Genomic DNA, 15,468 nt, shown 5'->3' on the forward strand with positions numbered 1-15,468 from the left:
TCCACCACAGCTCTACTTCAAGCATGTAGTTATTAAATGTGATAATAAAGGCAAGAAAATAAGTTCTTAAATGCACAAATAGATACATATGAAACAATACGCACCAATGACCTTACAGACTAAAATAGGATGATTCAGAAAAGACACTTCCAAAAAATATGCTATCTGTGCACTGCACAACTCTATTAAACTGCAATGGCGAAAATAATCCTATTGAATAAAAACAACTCTTCCACTTCAATGGTACGGTTAATAGTGGTCACCAAATAAGTGACTCTATCAGAGCTTCTGTTAATGGCTCTGCGCAGGACAGGCTGGACAAACTCTGATGACAGCACCCTTGATCAGACACACTTCAGACTGAACCGTTCTGGCATCTGACATCAGGATGACCAGAGCTGTAGAGCTATGCACATCACAGCCGCCCAGCCTTTGATGTGCAAAAGTACACATCTGGAGCTGGAACATATCCAGATAAAATGGAGCTTAACAAACCACAGCAGCGTTCCAGTTTTTTCTCTCTAATGAAGAAAGCACTGACAGCTTAATCTAATAACTCACAAGAAACTGATAAAATACTGGACGACTTGATTCTCTAGCTAGTTTCCAAGTTGTTCATAAGGATCATTCAACTGGATAAGACTATTGATTTAGGTCAAGTTTAACTAGAACCCATAGGTGAAGTTTTGGAAACATCTCCACTAATGCCGAGTTCAGACTGCATGATTTTCAAACTAGTCGTGTCACAGATGTTTTCACACTGCATGACTATCTGAGCAAGCGTTTCGTCGCTGCTTTGTTTACACAGCAAGATGGTTCGGCGACATGGACATTCACATTGCATGACTTTACTATAGGGAGAATCGCCGACAACTTCGTCCAAACTACGTCTCACAGCCAAAAACATGTAGTATATCTTTTGTTATTAACTACATAATGAGAAAGAAGCCTTTAATGGGGTTGAACATGTACATGTTTGCTCACCTGGGTTTAAAGGGAATTAGCCATTTCTCCTCAACGTTGATAATAAACTAATTTCTTTCTGTATGAAACGTCAAACAGACACAGTTGCTCCTGAGTCCTGTCAAACCTCCACTAGTTTTTCCTCCATTTCGTGGGTCCAAATAAACCGAAAAAGAGCGCTTTTAACTTCTCCCCCAGCCTCCCGCTGACCTGCAGCAGGTATACACACACGCACACACAAGTGAAAGCTGCTCCCTCATTGGCTGTAGGCGATCGCCGATGTTATTTTCAGTCAAAACTCAATTCACACGGCATGATTTGAATCGCCGACAGCTCCAGATATTTAGCACGACAAATATCTCACAGGCATCGGCGACTCATCGGCGATTCTCTCAGATCGCGTCTTTGATCGTTCATACTGTGTGATTGTCACTCACGTGCACGAGCAGCGATTTGCCTGTGATTTCAGGCATTTGTCGGCGATTTCTCAAAACCTGTCGGCGAGCCAAAATCGGGGTTGAAATCACGCAGTCTGAACTAGGCATTAGGCTGCAATTACAATGCAGATGTTGATGGTCAATTCCGACTTTGTGACTGTATCTGCTTTTTTTGATGACCGGCTAACATCATCTTTTAAACGTAACTTGTATCCGATTGTCTGCATTTACACTGCACACGGCAAAGGCACAATGGCCTTAGAAAAAAGAAAAGGAAAGAAAAAAAAAAGGGAAAAAAAAAAAAAAAAGAGCGGGCGCTGACTGACAGCTGATAATTAAGGAGCGCCCTTTTCTCCGTTCCTGTATTTAATCTGTTAGCAGGGTATAATATTTTTTAAATTCTTTTTGACAAATTGTTTTACTATAGTTTATGCCAGAAAAGTTCTCATTTGGCCATCTTCTTTTATTCTAGGCTTTTTAAAAGCAGTATGTGTAATGTTCATGGCATGATTTATGCACATGATTTATGCAATAGTTTTTTTAATAGTTACTATAGGTTGTATGGCGGATGTTGCGCTCTCTCTCCCTCTTGTTAACATACTTAAATACTTGTGCTACAAAACAATATAAAAGCTTGTCCCCATGTATGAGATTTAAGGATTGGGACTCTGCTGAAGTCTGTTCAGAAATGAAAGCGTCAGAGTTGGCGTCATTTGCTATGGTTTTTAATGACGCGCGACTCGCATTGGCAGGTGAAAATTCGATCTACCAGCTTACACTGCAGACACGAGGACATGGATTCGATTCATATCGGATAAATTTCCACATATGAACAAGGCCTGAATCTGCTTTGAGTAAATCAGAATCCATGTGACTTTACCCTGCTTACACGTACATGGACCTAATCCGATCTGTACCACATGGGAGAAAAAAAAAAATTGCAATTGAGTCATGCAGTGTAAATGCAGCCTTAAAGTGACAGTTCACCCAAAAATGAAAGATTAGTTATAATTTATTCACCGTTTACTTGTTCCAAAATTGTTTAAACTTTTAGGATATTTTGAAGGAAGCTGAAAATCTGTGACCCTTCCCTTGACTTCCATAGTATTTGTTCTTTCTACTGTGGAAGTCAGTGGCCTTTGTTTTCAACAGAAAAAGGAAACTCATAATGGTTTGTATTTACTTGAGAGAGAGTTAATAGAGAGTAAATTTTCATTTTTGGGTGAACTATCTCTTTAATGAAGCAAGTCTGTCTGACAAGAAATCTCCACATAAACAACTCAGCAGATTTCTAAACAATTGGAAAAGTACTTAATTTCACAATGTTGAATACATCTCCCACCTGCTGCATGAATGTCATCGAATTGTGGTTCATGCAAAGTGTGAGAAAAGTTCATGTTGGTCTATTATCTTTAATCCATATCTCTATTGTAATGCACCACATGTTTGTCACAAACCTGTACCACTTTTAAGTAGTCATACTTTTTACAGGCTTAAATGTAAAAACTAATATTTAGCATAAACTGACAGTTCTCCTTCTTTTAAAGTCAACATAAAACCCCATTTCACCCCACTTTATAAAAGCATACTCATTTGATAAATGATTATGCTAGGCAATTTTCTTGTACTATGTTATAACTATGCTAAATGCCAATTTTAATTTCGTACCCCTACCCCATCCTCTTCCCCTTGGCCCTTGAAACAGAGTGTGAAGGGGAAAGGCTTCTTTTTACGAGACTGATGATAGTGACTGCTGCACTTATTCTAGTTGTGCTATTTTCTGGTATTTATCTTCAGGAAATCACTGAAGGCAGTGATATCATGTTATCATAACAATACAATGTGACAATAAGATCGTAACTGTACTGTGCATTTACACTATGGCCATATCTATCAATGTAAAAGCACGAAAATAACATTAACATTATAGCAGACACTGTAAAATGCTCATTCCCAGCCACTAGACTTTTCTGACAGGATATTCGAGTGTCAGAAGTGAAAGTATGTTGTGGGATTGCTATACAGAAGTAATTATTAGGGATTATAGAGCGCAAACTTTAGCCAGGCATTTTTAAATAGTTTTTTAAAACATAACTGTAAACCACGAACAGGGTTATGAATATATTAAAACATATGCTTGTTTTTTGTACAACTTTGTAATAATAACAAAAAAAAATTATAACAATTTGTGCATCTCCTTACTTTAGTGTGCAGCTAAAGTTGTATATGGTGTATTCTGGGAAATTTTCTTACACCTTGGTTTTTGAGATTGAAAAATTGGGACGTTAAGGGGAAGGGCTAAGGGGTAAAATTGGGATTGGGTCTTAATGCTTTTCTATGGTGCTGTATGGCAGAGTCCACTTAAACCTTGACTCTGCACAATTAACTGCAAGCTTACATTCATTTGAATGCAATGACAACATCTCAAAATCCAATCAACAGCCAACAGATGGAAAAACAGGTGTACCCTTACTTTTTTTGCTAATCTATTACTCCAGTATATGCCACAGAATGGACGAAAACACCTGTCACTACCTTGGTTTCATTAAGAATCCAATGAAGTCTTCTAAACGCTGGTATCGTACTCATTCAGTCTGATAAATTCACAAATTACACAAAAAAAGAAATAAATGGCATTTGCTGTTTTTTTTAAACTACTTATTTCACGAGAGCACACACAGATATTTGACTAAATAGAATATGCATATATGGTGTGCTGTCCGCGGAGCAGGCTCTGAGCTCGAGAAGACACTCTAAGGGTACGTACTCTGTACAGTTGCCTTGAACCGGGCCGAAGCACGCTTGTCCCCCCTCCCGTCTTCCCCAATGACCCGCTTTCAAATTACATTCGCACTTAAGCACGCTTACGTCATCGGTGATGCGCTGTTCTGCAAGAAGCGCTCTTGCTCAGCAGTGGACATTTCTTTCGTTATAGTCGTTTGAGATGCAGTAACAGGCAGTTAAATATTACGCCGAACAGATCAGCCACTTTTGATGCTATTAAGCAATCATAAAGTCCTGGTGCTGCAGGTATTAGGAGGTTTGCTGAAGGTGCAGCTGTTGTGCAGTGAGGGGTTTGCATCTTTAATAAACCATGACAGGTTATGGTCATTGAACAGTAAGAATGATTATTAAATCCATATGAAACAGTCCCTTGAAAGTTAAACCCCATCTTCAGTTTCGGGCTCACGCACGCTTTGCACTCACATTACAAGAGTACCGCACCAAACCCCAAGTAAAAGGCGTTTTGGCACACCTCTTCCAACCAGGCTAGGGCCGGCCAACTGAAGCGTGCCTGAGCCCGATTGAGAGCGCACACACATCTCAAACGATCCAGGGAAAAGGGTTTGAGCACGGTTCAGATAGCATAGTGTGAGAGCACCCTAACTCGTGTTATTCCCCAAATCAGGATAGAGAGAGAAAAATAGGGTCCGAGCCCAGTGTCTAACCCGGCTCCAGAAGCCTTCCCCCCCTCAGATTTGAGTTGATATTGGGTTTAACAGTGTGGAGTTGGGCTGGTGGAGGAAAGCTGAATTCAAGAGAAAACCATTGACTATTTACAGAGGTTTGGTCTTGAGCTGATCGGATAATAGAAATATTGTCTGTGATGAAATAGCCTTGTCAAAGACTGATCGTGCTTCTCCTGAAATTTGTTTATAAAACATCCCTTGTTTTACATCCAATCCACCTACATTTGTAAAAACGGAGTTAACTTGATTAACTTCAAGCTGTTCCAACACAAATCGATAATGTGGAAGCCAGCATTATTTTACAGTGTAGCTCAATATGTTTATATGCAATCAGAACAAGGGTGTATTTTATGTGGTTGACTTCTTTTAAATATTTCGCTTTGATTTGACAGCACTGTGTCAGGTTTGTCAATCAAACATAATTGGCTTAACTCTGTTTTCACTTTGGGAGAACATTTAATTCAATTAACTTAAAAAACACATTTTACAGTTCCCATCCAAATTTGCACAGGATAAGCTGAAGTAGAGAGATGTTTTTAGAGTAAATGGGGAGACCCCAATGCGGAGGCATTGGTTTTGTTTTTGGATTAGTTGCCATGGTGGTAAAGTGTTGAGCGTGTGCTTGGATGCAGGAACTATAATAAAAAAAAAAAACCTATGCAATGCAACTCCCAACACAAGTACTGGACTTAGTTAACTAAAATTGAGTCACCTTCTTTTTTTTTTCTTTTTTTTTTTTTTTTTTTACAATGAACCTACACAACTTGCCTAAAATGCATCTTTTGCGCATGTCCAAGAAACTTCATGCAAGGCAAAAACCATCCCAAGAGTAACAGCGTGAGAGAAATGAGTGTTCTCTTTTCATAATCGGTCAACTCATGAAAAAAAATAAAGAAATAAAAAAGACTCGCAGTCAGATGACAAATAAAAACGTCTTAATAAAATATAGCATATAACTTAAGAACAAATTGATTTTTGATCGAGCCCTTCTGAAGTTTGTGACCAAAACTAAACTACAGTCTACTCCACAATTAGGCATGGGACGACAACCATTTTCAAGGTATATCAGTTTGGAAATGCCATGGTTTTAAAACCACCAAAATTCTGCAACACCGTTCCTATGGTATATTTAAGATTTTTTTATAAATAATTTTTTTTAGAACAACAGTATCTCCAGCAGAAAATATCTCCAAAATAAGCTGCTTTGAATTGTAAAGTTTTTAAAACAAAGGAAGACAGCAGAAGTCAATCATTCATTTTAATTTTTTCATCTGTCATGTTTTTTGTTCCAAAATATTTTGAAAGCATCTTAAAATAAAATATATTGTGTTCAAAGAGGAAAAGTTGCTGTTATTTACCCAGACTTGCAAAAAATATATATTTTAGTGCAGTAAATCACAACAATACCATGAAACCGTAAAGGTTATCACATCATCAGAATCGTATACAGGTCAATGCCTTTTCGCAATACACAAAAAATAAAAAATAAAATTTGCACAAAATCTAGCGTGACACCAAATGATTTGGCTTTATTGGTGTATAAAAAAGATGAGGAAATGTATAAACACAGCTTACAAGTCTCTCAGAGAGGACATTTAATGCCAAATAAACACAAACAATGAGAGCAGCCAACACTAAGCTAATGACGTACTCCCTAATGTTACTCAAAGACATGCAGTTTTATGTAGGATGGAGTCAGGCTTGGTAAAGCAAACTTTGATCTCTCATCACACCCCCTCAACACCCAATCAGAGGAAATGCCTCCGAAACCAAACCTCTCATTACTCAACCTCAGAACACCCTCTTCATTTACACTCAAAGCTTCTCTGTCCTCTCGCCCCATCACAAGACATCTTGTTTGATGGACGAGGCAAAAGCTTTTAAGCGCTGACAGATAGTGCCTCAGATCTGGAGAGTGGCAGGTTGTCAGATCAGCTTCACCCTCCCCGTCCCGTTCTGTCCAGTGAGTCAAATCTGCAGCAGAGCGAGCGTCTCTCAGCTGGGCTGTGCCTGACACCACCAGCCTCCAAACAGTCAAAGACCAGCACTGTACCATCGCAACCTCCACAATACCACTGATCCTGCCCGTATCTCTGCTTTCATCTCAGGAAAACCGCAAACCAGACTGTGAAGGAATGCTGGACGTTTTCCAGTCTGACCCGTCCCGGTCCAAGAGGACGAGATAATGAGTGCTCACCAGAGGAGTCTCCTACACTTTGCTCTGATGATATCCTCCTAAACATTCCTTCAACCCAGCGGACATAAACACTCAAGTCTGGACAGTGTTGCTTATAATTATGACAATTCCGAAAAGTTACGTTTCTGAGGTAGCAGGTTTTGTAGGACTGGAACAATATGTATTGAGTCACACTGTGTACCAGGCTGATGATGACTCAAGTCTTTAACACAACAGAGCCACACATTCAGAGTAATTAATCGCAATCAGTGAACCATAAACTAGGACATCCCCCCAATGCCATTGTATCACTGATAGACATCAAATTGAATACCTCAAACATTTCATCAGTTTCTAAAATAAAAAGGAGGCTATAAAACCCTTTTTTTAAATGTTCACTGTATAGAGAATGGAGCTGCACAGTAGATCGTTTCTGCATAGCAATATGAACATTCGCAATAGTCACATCCTGAGTATACGCAATCTTGAGTCTGGATTATACGTTATCATTTCACAAGTGTTTTATGAGACCTGGGACTGTGTGCGGGATTTAAAAGCATTTGTGCCTCAGAAATTTGACTGTTTTTAACTCTAAAAAATTAAGAAAGATAAATTCTATTGAGTGGTTTATAAAACTAAAACTATGCAGTGTTATTTTACATTTGATTATTCAATTACTGTACACTTGAATAAAGTTTGACTCCTCGAAAAACAATAAAACACTTTTAATACATAATAATACATTATATACCAGTGTTTCCCAACCACGTTCCTGGAGGACCATCAGCTTTGCACATTTTTCATGTCTTCTTATCCAAACCTGATTCAGATCAGCAGCTCATTAGCCGAGACTGAAAGACCTGTAATGTGTGTGAGAGAAAGGAGACATCTAAAACATGCGGTGCTGGTGGTCCTTCAGGAACGTGGTTGAGAAACACTGTTATACAAAATAAGATAATCTTTTTCTTTATTAGTTTTACAACATTTACAGTATAGAAGAAAGTATTTAGAATAATAGAAAATGAGGGGTAACTGGAGCATATGAATTTTATTTTTTTTAAGAAGATACTCAAGTTTAATGATTTGGTTAAATTTATAAGAGCATCATTTATGTTTAAATCTAGAAATAAATTACTTCAAAAAAATGTGTATGCGTTTTGGAAGAAAGACAAGGAGGGATATAATCTGAGAGGAGAGCAAAATTTTAGGAGGTTGAAAACAAGGACAATGTTAAAAAGTTTGTATGTGGTCAAACTATGGAACAGAATCGTAATCAATGTCAGGGTATTAATCAATTTAATTAATTTAACATTAAATTAACAAAAGTATGAACATATATTATTAAATGAATATAAAGATTAATAAAGGCGAGTGGAAAAATATGGAAAATGCATAAAATGTACAAATAAACTATTACAGACATTTGTTGATGAACAGAAGTGATTGAAAAAAAGAACAACAAGATTTAAGTTAATGGCTATTTACAATATTTTTTGGGGGGGGGTGTATTTTGTTTAAACGACTGCTTTGTGTATGATTTTATTTCTTTTTGCGGTTCGAAAAAAAAATCTATCTATACTTGTTTTTTTTGTTTGTTTTTTTACGCATGCATTACCCTACAGAATCATCTCAATCAATCTAAAATTTCAAATTCTTTCCAAATAATCTAGTTAAAATGTATTAATATCACAATACATCACAGAATAAAAAAATATATATTGCAATGTTAGACTTTTCCAATATTGTGCAGCCCTAAAACAGACCCTTGCAAAATGAAGTGGCCCTAGTAATGTAAAATGTTGGCGATTCTACACTACACAAAAAAATAAATCATACCAACATATGAATTCTTAAAACCTTTTTACAAATGCATTGTTTACTGAATAAGGTATGAATACAAATTGTGATTGGAGCATATTTTTCCATTCAATTTCAAAATTTTAAATGATAATTCGTAAAGAATGTTTTTCACCTAAAATGAAAATTCTTTCTTTCCAAGAGATGGGTTGCGGCTGGAAGGACATCCATCTGCTGCGTAAAAACTTGCTGAATAAGTTGGCGGTTCATACCGCTGTGGCGACCCCGGATTAATAAAGGGACTAAGCTGACAAGAAAATGAATAAATGAATGAAAAATCTTTCATCATTTACTCATCCTTCACTTGTTAAACACAAAAAAAAGATAATTTTTAAAAATGCGCCAATTGTCTTCTACAGTAGTTTTTTTCCTACCATGGAAGTTGATGGGTTCCAGCAACCAACATACCTCAAAATATCTTCTTTTTGTGGTCAACAGAAGAAAACAAAACTCATAAAAGGTCTAAAACCATGCAAGATAGAAACAAAAAATAGGCAATTTTACTTTTTTCTGTGAATCATGCCTTTAAATCATTTAACTGTGTGATAGCTTTTTTTAAAGTTAATAAATTTACTTTTTTGGAACTTTGGTGTTGCCGCCTTTATGAATAATTTAACTCATTTAGCAAATTGACATTTTTTTCATTAGTTTTCAGATTTAAATATTCCTGTTAAAACATTTGGCAGTTTTCTACAAATATGAAATATGTTTTCAGGATGATCTACAATTATTTTTTAAAGGTCCAATAAAATAAATTTTTTTAGATGTTAGTATCAGTATTATTCATTTTTAGGATATCTATAACCTAGTGTGCTCTAAAACAGACACAATTCTGACAAAATATAAAAACTGATGTAAACAAATCAAGCTTGAAGTTTGTCATTTCCGCCTAAATGGCTCAACGACATGGTGGTGTTTTCTTCACGTCACCTCACACTTTATACTTTCTCATCACATCATAACCAATCATATGCTCTCTAGTATCTGACATGTCCTGCCCGCTTTAAGACTTGGCTTCTCGTTTGCTTTTTATTTGATGTGCTTTAGCTCAACCACTCTCACTGACAAAGCTGTGACAAAACAAAACACTATAGGGTGTTTTTTTTAAGGGGGAGGAGTACACTATGTCCCACCCTCTTTTTGTGTTTGGGTTGAGATTACGTCAAACATTGAATGAAAATGCACGTTTCAAAGAACTTCACAGAAACTTTAAAAATGGACATGCTGTCGAAATGTGTTTCATTTTGAAATTCCCCCATACCTCACAGACAGTTTTTTTTTTGTCATTTGTTCTACTCGACAAATAAAAGTATTGATAAAATTCTGACCTGCAAAATTATACTGCAAAATTATAAACAGCACCAAATATTTACAAAATAAACGTGACCCTTAATTGAAGTGAAGCACTTACAAAAGGATACATTTTGATGGCCCCTGATTTAGTTCCAATAGCCATAAGCTGCAGTTTGGGATCATAGGCCAAAGCACTTGGCTGGTTTGGAAATCCATGTTCAACTGTCTGAGTAAAAGAAGAGAAGAGGAAGTCTCACATGTAACATACATCAGACAGACATTTTAAACTCCTCTTTTTCTAGAAAATGCTTAAAAACAAATCATTTTTCATTGTTAATCATAGCATGAGGTCTCAAAAGAGGTCAACCTAGCAGATCTATTCAGAGCAATCCCGACAGGAAAGGGATTTCCTTTTTTCCACAAAAAGAAACAGAAATAGTAAGGAAGGATATTTAGTAGATTTGAAAGACAACGTCAAATTCATCTTCACAAGCTATTAAAATTGATCTGCAGAAACATCTTTTGGGGCGGTTTTTCAAATGTCACCTTGAATCAACACAGTTTTAGGCAAAATAAGGCCTGCGTTTGGTAGAAAGATGCTAATCTCTTTTCACAAGTTGACAAAGTGTGACATGATAAATAACAGGACCTTCCCATAATGTTACACACGGTGTCATGATGCTTCATCAGTTTTGAGACACACACACACACACACACCTTCATACTTCACTGCTGTGTTTTTTTCCTAAACCATCTGTGGATGAACGTCATCAGCAGCGATTGAGAAATGAACAAAAACAGGAGACTTTAATACTCCATAAGTGTGTCTCTTTCTCTCTTATTTTCTGATGTAGTGCTTTAGATTGAGGAGGAGGCTTAAAAATGGTTGTGTTGTAATTGTGCCAGAGTTTGGTCATCAGTAAAAAGCCTACAATCAAACCCTTTCTATGTTTCTGGCAGGGGAGAAGTAACATGTTCATTATGATTTAAGAGCAGCCCTATTAGGGAGAGCTCTGCAAATCCTGGCTCCCAGCAACACTGCAGGAGACATTCAATGCACACATTAAAAACAAAAACAGTTATTATTTTTTTAAAACGAAATACTCATTTACCAAAAAAAAAATATATATATATATATATATATATTTTTTTTTTTTTTTTTTTATGAATTACAATTTACTAATATAAAAAAGTTTATTGCCAATGTAATTTAATGCTTTAATGCTAAACAGACACATTTTGCTCTTTCAACAAATAAAATAAAGTTAAAATTTAAGCACAAACAAATGAAGTTATGATAAAAGAACTGAATAAAAGCAATCAAACATAAACTTTAATTTATCGAGCAAAATATGTACTTTACTCTTTTAGTAGATCTAAATAAATGTATTATGCATACGACAAGTCAGGGGTGTCCAAACTTGGTCCTGGAAGGCCGGTGTCCAGCCTATTTTAGTTCCAACACCAATTAAACCAACCTGAACCAGCTAATCAAGCACCTTTTATGTATACTAGAAACTTCCAGGGAGGTGTGTTGAAGGAAGTTGGAGCTAAGCTTTGCAGGACAACCGCCTCCAGGACCGAGTTTGGGCACCCCTGCTATTAGTAAAGCAATACATTTAGGTAATATAAATAAATAATTCATCTAAATAAATACATCATGTTCCATCAGTAAATAAAGGAACATACATACATGAAAGATTTATAACTAATAAATAAACAATTGAAGATAAATATGTTTAATAATTAATTATCACTTTCAGTATGAGACCTATGAAAGCATCCAACCATACATATTATAGATATTATAAATGTCCTACATAGTATATCTCATATTAAATTAAACACTCATTGAAAGGCCTAAAGCACTAAAATTAAATAAAGTTAACAAACTTTAAATAAGAGCAGCCCCATTATGGAGAGCTGACAAATCCTGGCTGCCAGCAACACTGCAGGACACAATTAAAAATACACAAAAAACATTTATTATTTTTAACATAAAATAATACTCGTTTACTTAAATATTTGTAATTTTAAAAAATTATTTAAATTTAAAAAATGATTAATATAAAGTCTTTAATGCTAATTTAATTTAATGATTTAATTCTAACCAGATACATTTTTGCTCTTTAATCAAATAAAATAAAAATTGCAATGTATACACATGACGATATATACTAATGAAGGTATAATGATGTAAATGAACTCACTAAACCAATCAAACAAACTTCACTTATTGATATATTATTATTAAAATAAAATAATCGTTCATTAATCGTAATCCAGTTAAAATGTTCAATTAATCGAGATTTTGATTTTAGGCCAAATCGCCCAGCCTTAGTTATCTCACCTTTAATGAAACATTTTAAATGCATATTGTGTGGATTGTATTGTTTTGTCTTTTGTACCAAGTGTGTGGAATAAAGAGAATCACACACATACAGTTGAATTATTAGCCCACCCCCTTTGAATTTAGTTTTCTTTTTCAAATATTTCCCAAATGATGATTAACAGAAATTTTGACAGCATGTCTGACAATATTTTTTCTTCTGGAGAAAGTCTTATTTGTTTTATTTCGGCTTTTGAATGTTTTGAAATAAAAATTATTGAAACAAGAAACAAACAAATGAAAACAAATGAAACAAGCAAATACATAATTTATAAAAAGTTATATATATATATATATATATGTAAAAAAAAAACACCTATATACCCCATGATGTATATAAAACAACTTGCAACATATAAAACACACATTTAGGACGAAAGTTACAAATGTGTAAATATGTTGTTTATTCCCTCTCACATACCACACAGTTCAGTAAACCACTGCATAACTCCAATTTTATGTCCCACATCTGAATTTGATTTAAAATGAATGATCATCATTTGTAACCACAGAAGTTACAAACATGGGGAAACTTTGAGGTCACTCACAATAGACAACGCGCCCGATCTGATCTCATCCGAGTTAATGAGCGCCACTGATGAAGATGAATATCACATGAAATAACCAACACATTTCTCATTCTCCTAAAGCTATAAACGACAAGCTGTGCTCAAGGAAGAAAAACAAATCATGCAACATATAAAGTACTGATCGTTTCAAAAAACTTTCATGCGGTGGTCGTTGATGCCTAAATATCTGGCCCTGATAGTTGGGAAAACACCGTTATATCAGGGAAAACGTGTTAATAAACGGGCATTAGACAGTGCAGTTGATTATTAATACATCTGCTTGAACTAATAAGCCCGTTTCAACGCAACCCGAAACCGCATGCATGCTCCCTAGAGAGAGAGAGAGGGGAGACCCAAAGCTTCATTTCCCACATACCTTATTGAATGCAAACAGATCCTGCTTGATTTTTTCACGATGAGGGTCATTTCCCTGCCGTCTGAACCTAAACTTCATCATCCTGAAGCCGAATCAGAGGTAAATCACAGCCCGCAAACGTCTCAGATCGATAAGAATTCCGTTAGGCGTCAGTCGGTGCAGAGAAACAATGTGATCCTTCATGCAAGCTCCCGTTTCTTTTGTATCCACTCCTCAAGCCGTGCAAGTTTTCAGCTGTGTGTTTATGCAGTTTGACCACAGGGCAAGTTCACAGGAACCACGTCTCGGGCGAGCCAATCAGAAGGCAAGGATCTGTGACCAATTCGCCAAGCCACGCCCCTCGAGGGAGTGCGTGTGGAAAACATGGATCAGGAATTGGCTCTGGATTCGCGGTTCTCGTATGTTTGAATCTGCTGGATTTGATTAAGTCAAAACTTTTGGTGACATTAATTAATTTAATACATTTGAAATTGTGATGTTTAGGCAATTCATTTAAGTTGTTTAAAAATGACTGAATATAACAAAAGAGCAAAACTGTTATTAGCTCAATTTATATTTTTTGATTTTATATTTTATGTATGATTAATTCATTCATTTATTCATTTTCTTTTTGGCTTAGTCCCTTTATTAATAAGGGGGCACCACAGCGAAATAAACCACCAACTTATCCAGCATGTGTTTTACGCAGCGGATGCACTTCCAGCCACAACCCAGCACTGGGAAACATCTATACACTCTTGCATTCACACCCACACGTACACTACAAACAATTTAGCTCATTCAATTCACCCATAGCGCATGTCTTTGGACTATGGGGGGAACCCGAGCACCCGGAGGAAGCCCACTCCAACACAGGGAGAACATCCAAACTCCACACAGAATTGCCAACTGACCCACCCAGGGCTCAAACCAGCGACATTCTTGCTGTGAGGCGACAGTGCTATCCACTGCACCACTGTGTCTTCCTTATGTATGATCACTTTGGCTGTTTATTATCATGTATTATTTATATGCAAATATATTTCATAAGATCAGTGAAAATTTTGTGTAGCAACTTTATTTACGTTATTTAAAATGACTGAATAAACCACTGCAAAAAATGCATTTAGCTTAATCAAAATTTGATTTAAAATGGTTATTCATTATTACTCTGGCTATTTATTATGTATTGTGTATATTTTTCAGAAGATCAGTGAGAATTTAAATTACTTATACATGCATAATTTAACGTATAATTTATTATTTAACTTAATTTCTCTATTGAGGGTTTTATTTCATAAAAGAGCAAAAATACAGTATATTTAATCAAGTATTTACTTAAAATAATACACAATACTATATACAGTGTGTGTGTGTGTGTGTGTGTGTGTGTGTGTGTGTGTGTGTGTGTGTGTGTGTGTGTGTGTGTGTGTGTGTGTGTGTGTGTGTGTGTGTGTGTGTGTGCACTGTAAAGCCCAACAGTCAACTTTATCAAAATGAAATGAGTGTAGTTAACTCAAAAATTACTGAAAGTTAATTCTAAAAGAGTTTTAAACTATGTGTGGAAGGTAATTAAATACCTCATTACTTCAACTTAAATGGATTAAGTTTGCAATTGGTTTAAGTTCTCTTCATTTATTGGGTTTTACTTTGCTCAAAATGATTCGTTTACTCAAATGGATTAAGTTCACAGTACTCATTAGGATTAGTTTTTGAACATAAATGGTTTGTTGCAATCGATTTCCTCAAATGGTTTGAGTTACCTTAACTCATTGGGTTTTACAGTGTATATTACTTTGATCCGCTTATGTTTAATAATTTACACATATACTTTAATATGACATGATGTATCATATAAAGGGGTTTGAAATGATTAATAAATTTTATCCAAAAAAACTTTTGACATTACATTATTCCCAGATGTATTTTTTAAGCATTTATAAAAACATATTTAATGTT

General features: G+C 35.7%; 1 protein-coding gene across 3 annotated transcripts in view; it reads right to left on the reverse strand.

The window, feature by feature from the left end:
* Positions 1 to 13,745, reverse strand: part of llgl1 (LLGL scribble cell polarity complex component 1) — an 85,049-nt gene extending 71,304 nt beyond the window's left edge. For 2 of the 3 annotated variants that reach the window (XM_005164142.5, XM_005164141.5), the window contains exons 1-2: positions 13,531 to 13,745; positions 10,325 to 10,422 (exon numbers count right to left, since the gene is read on the reverse strand). In XM_005164142.5, the coding sequence (XP_005164199.1) occupies positions 10,325 to 10,422; positions 13,531 to 13,611 (179 nt within the window). In that variant the 5' untranslated portion in view covers positions 13,612 to 13,745. 3 annotated transcript variants of the gene reach the window in all.
* Between the last annotated feature and the right edge of the window lie 1,723 nt (positions 13,746 to 15,468).

Source organism: Danio rerio, chromosome 3 (assembly GCF_049306965.1).
Source record: "Danio rerio strain Tuebingen ecotype United States chromosome 3, GRCz12tu, whole genome shotgun sequence".
In the NCBI taxonomy this organism is placed as follows: Eukaryota; Metazoa; Chordata; class Actinopteri; order Cypriniformes; family Danionidae; genus Danio; species Danio rerio.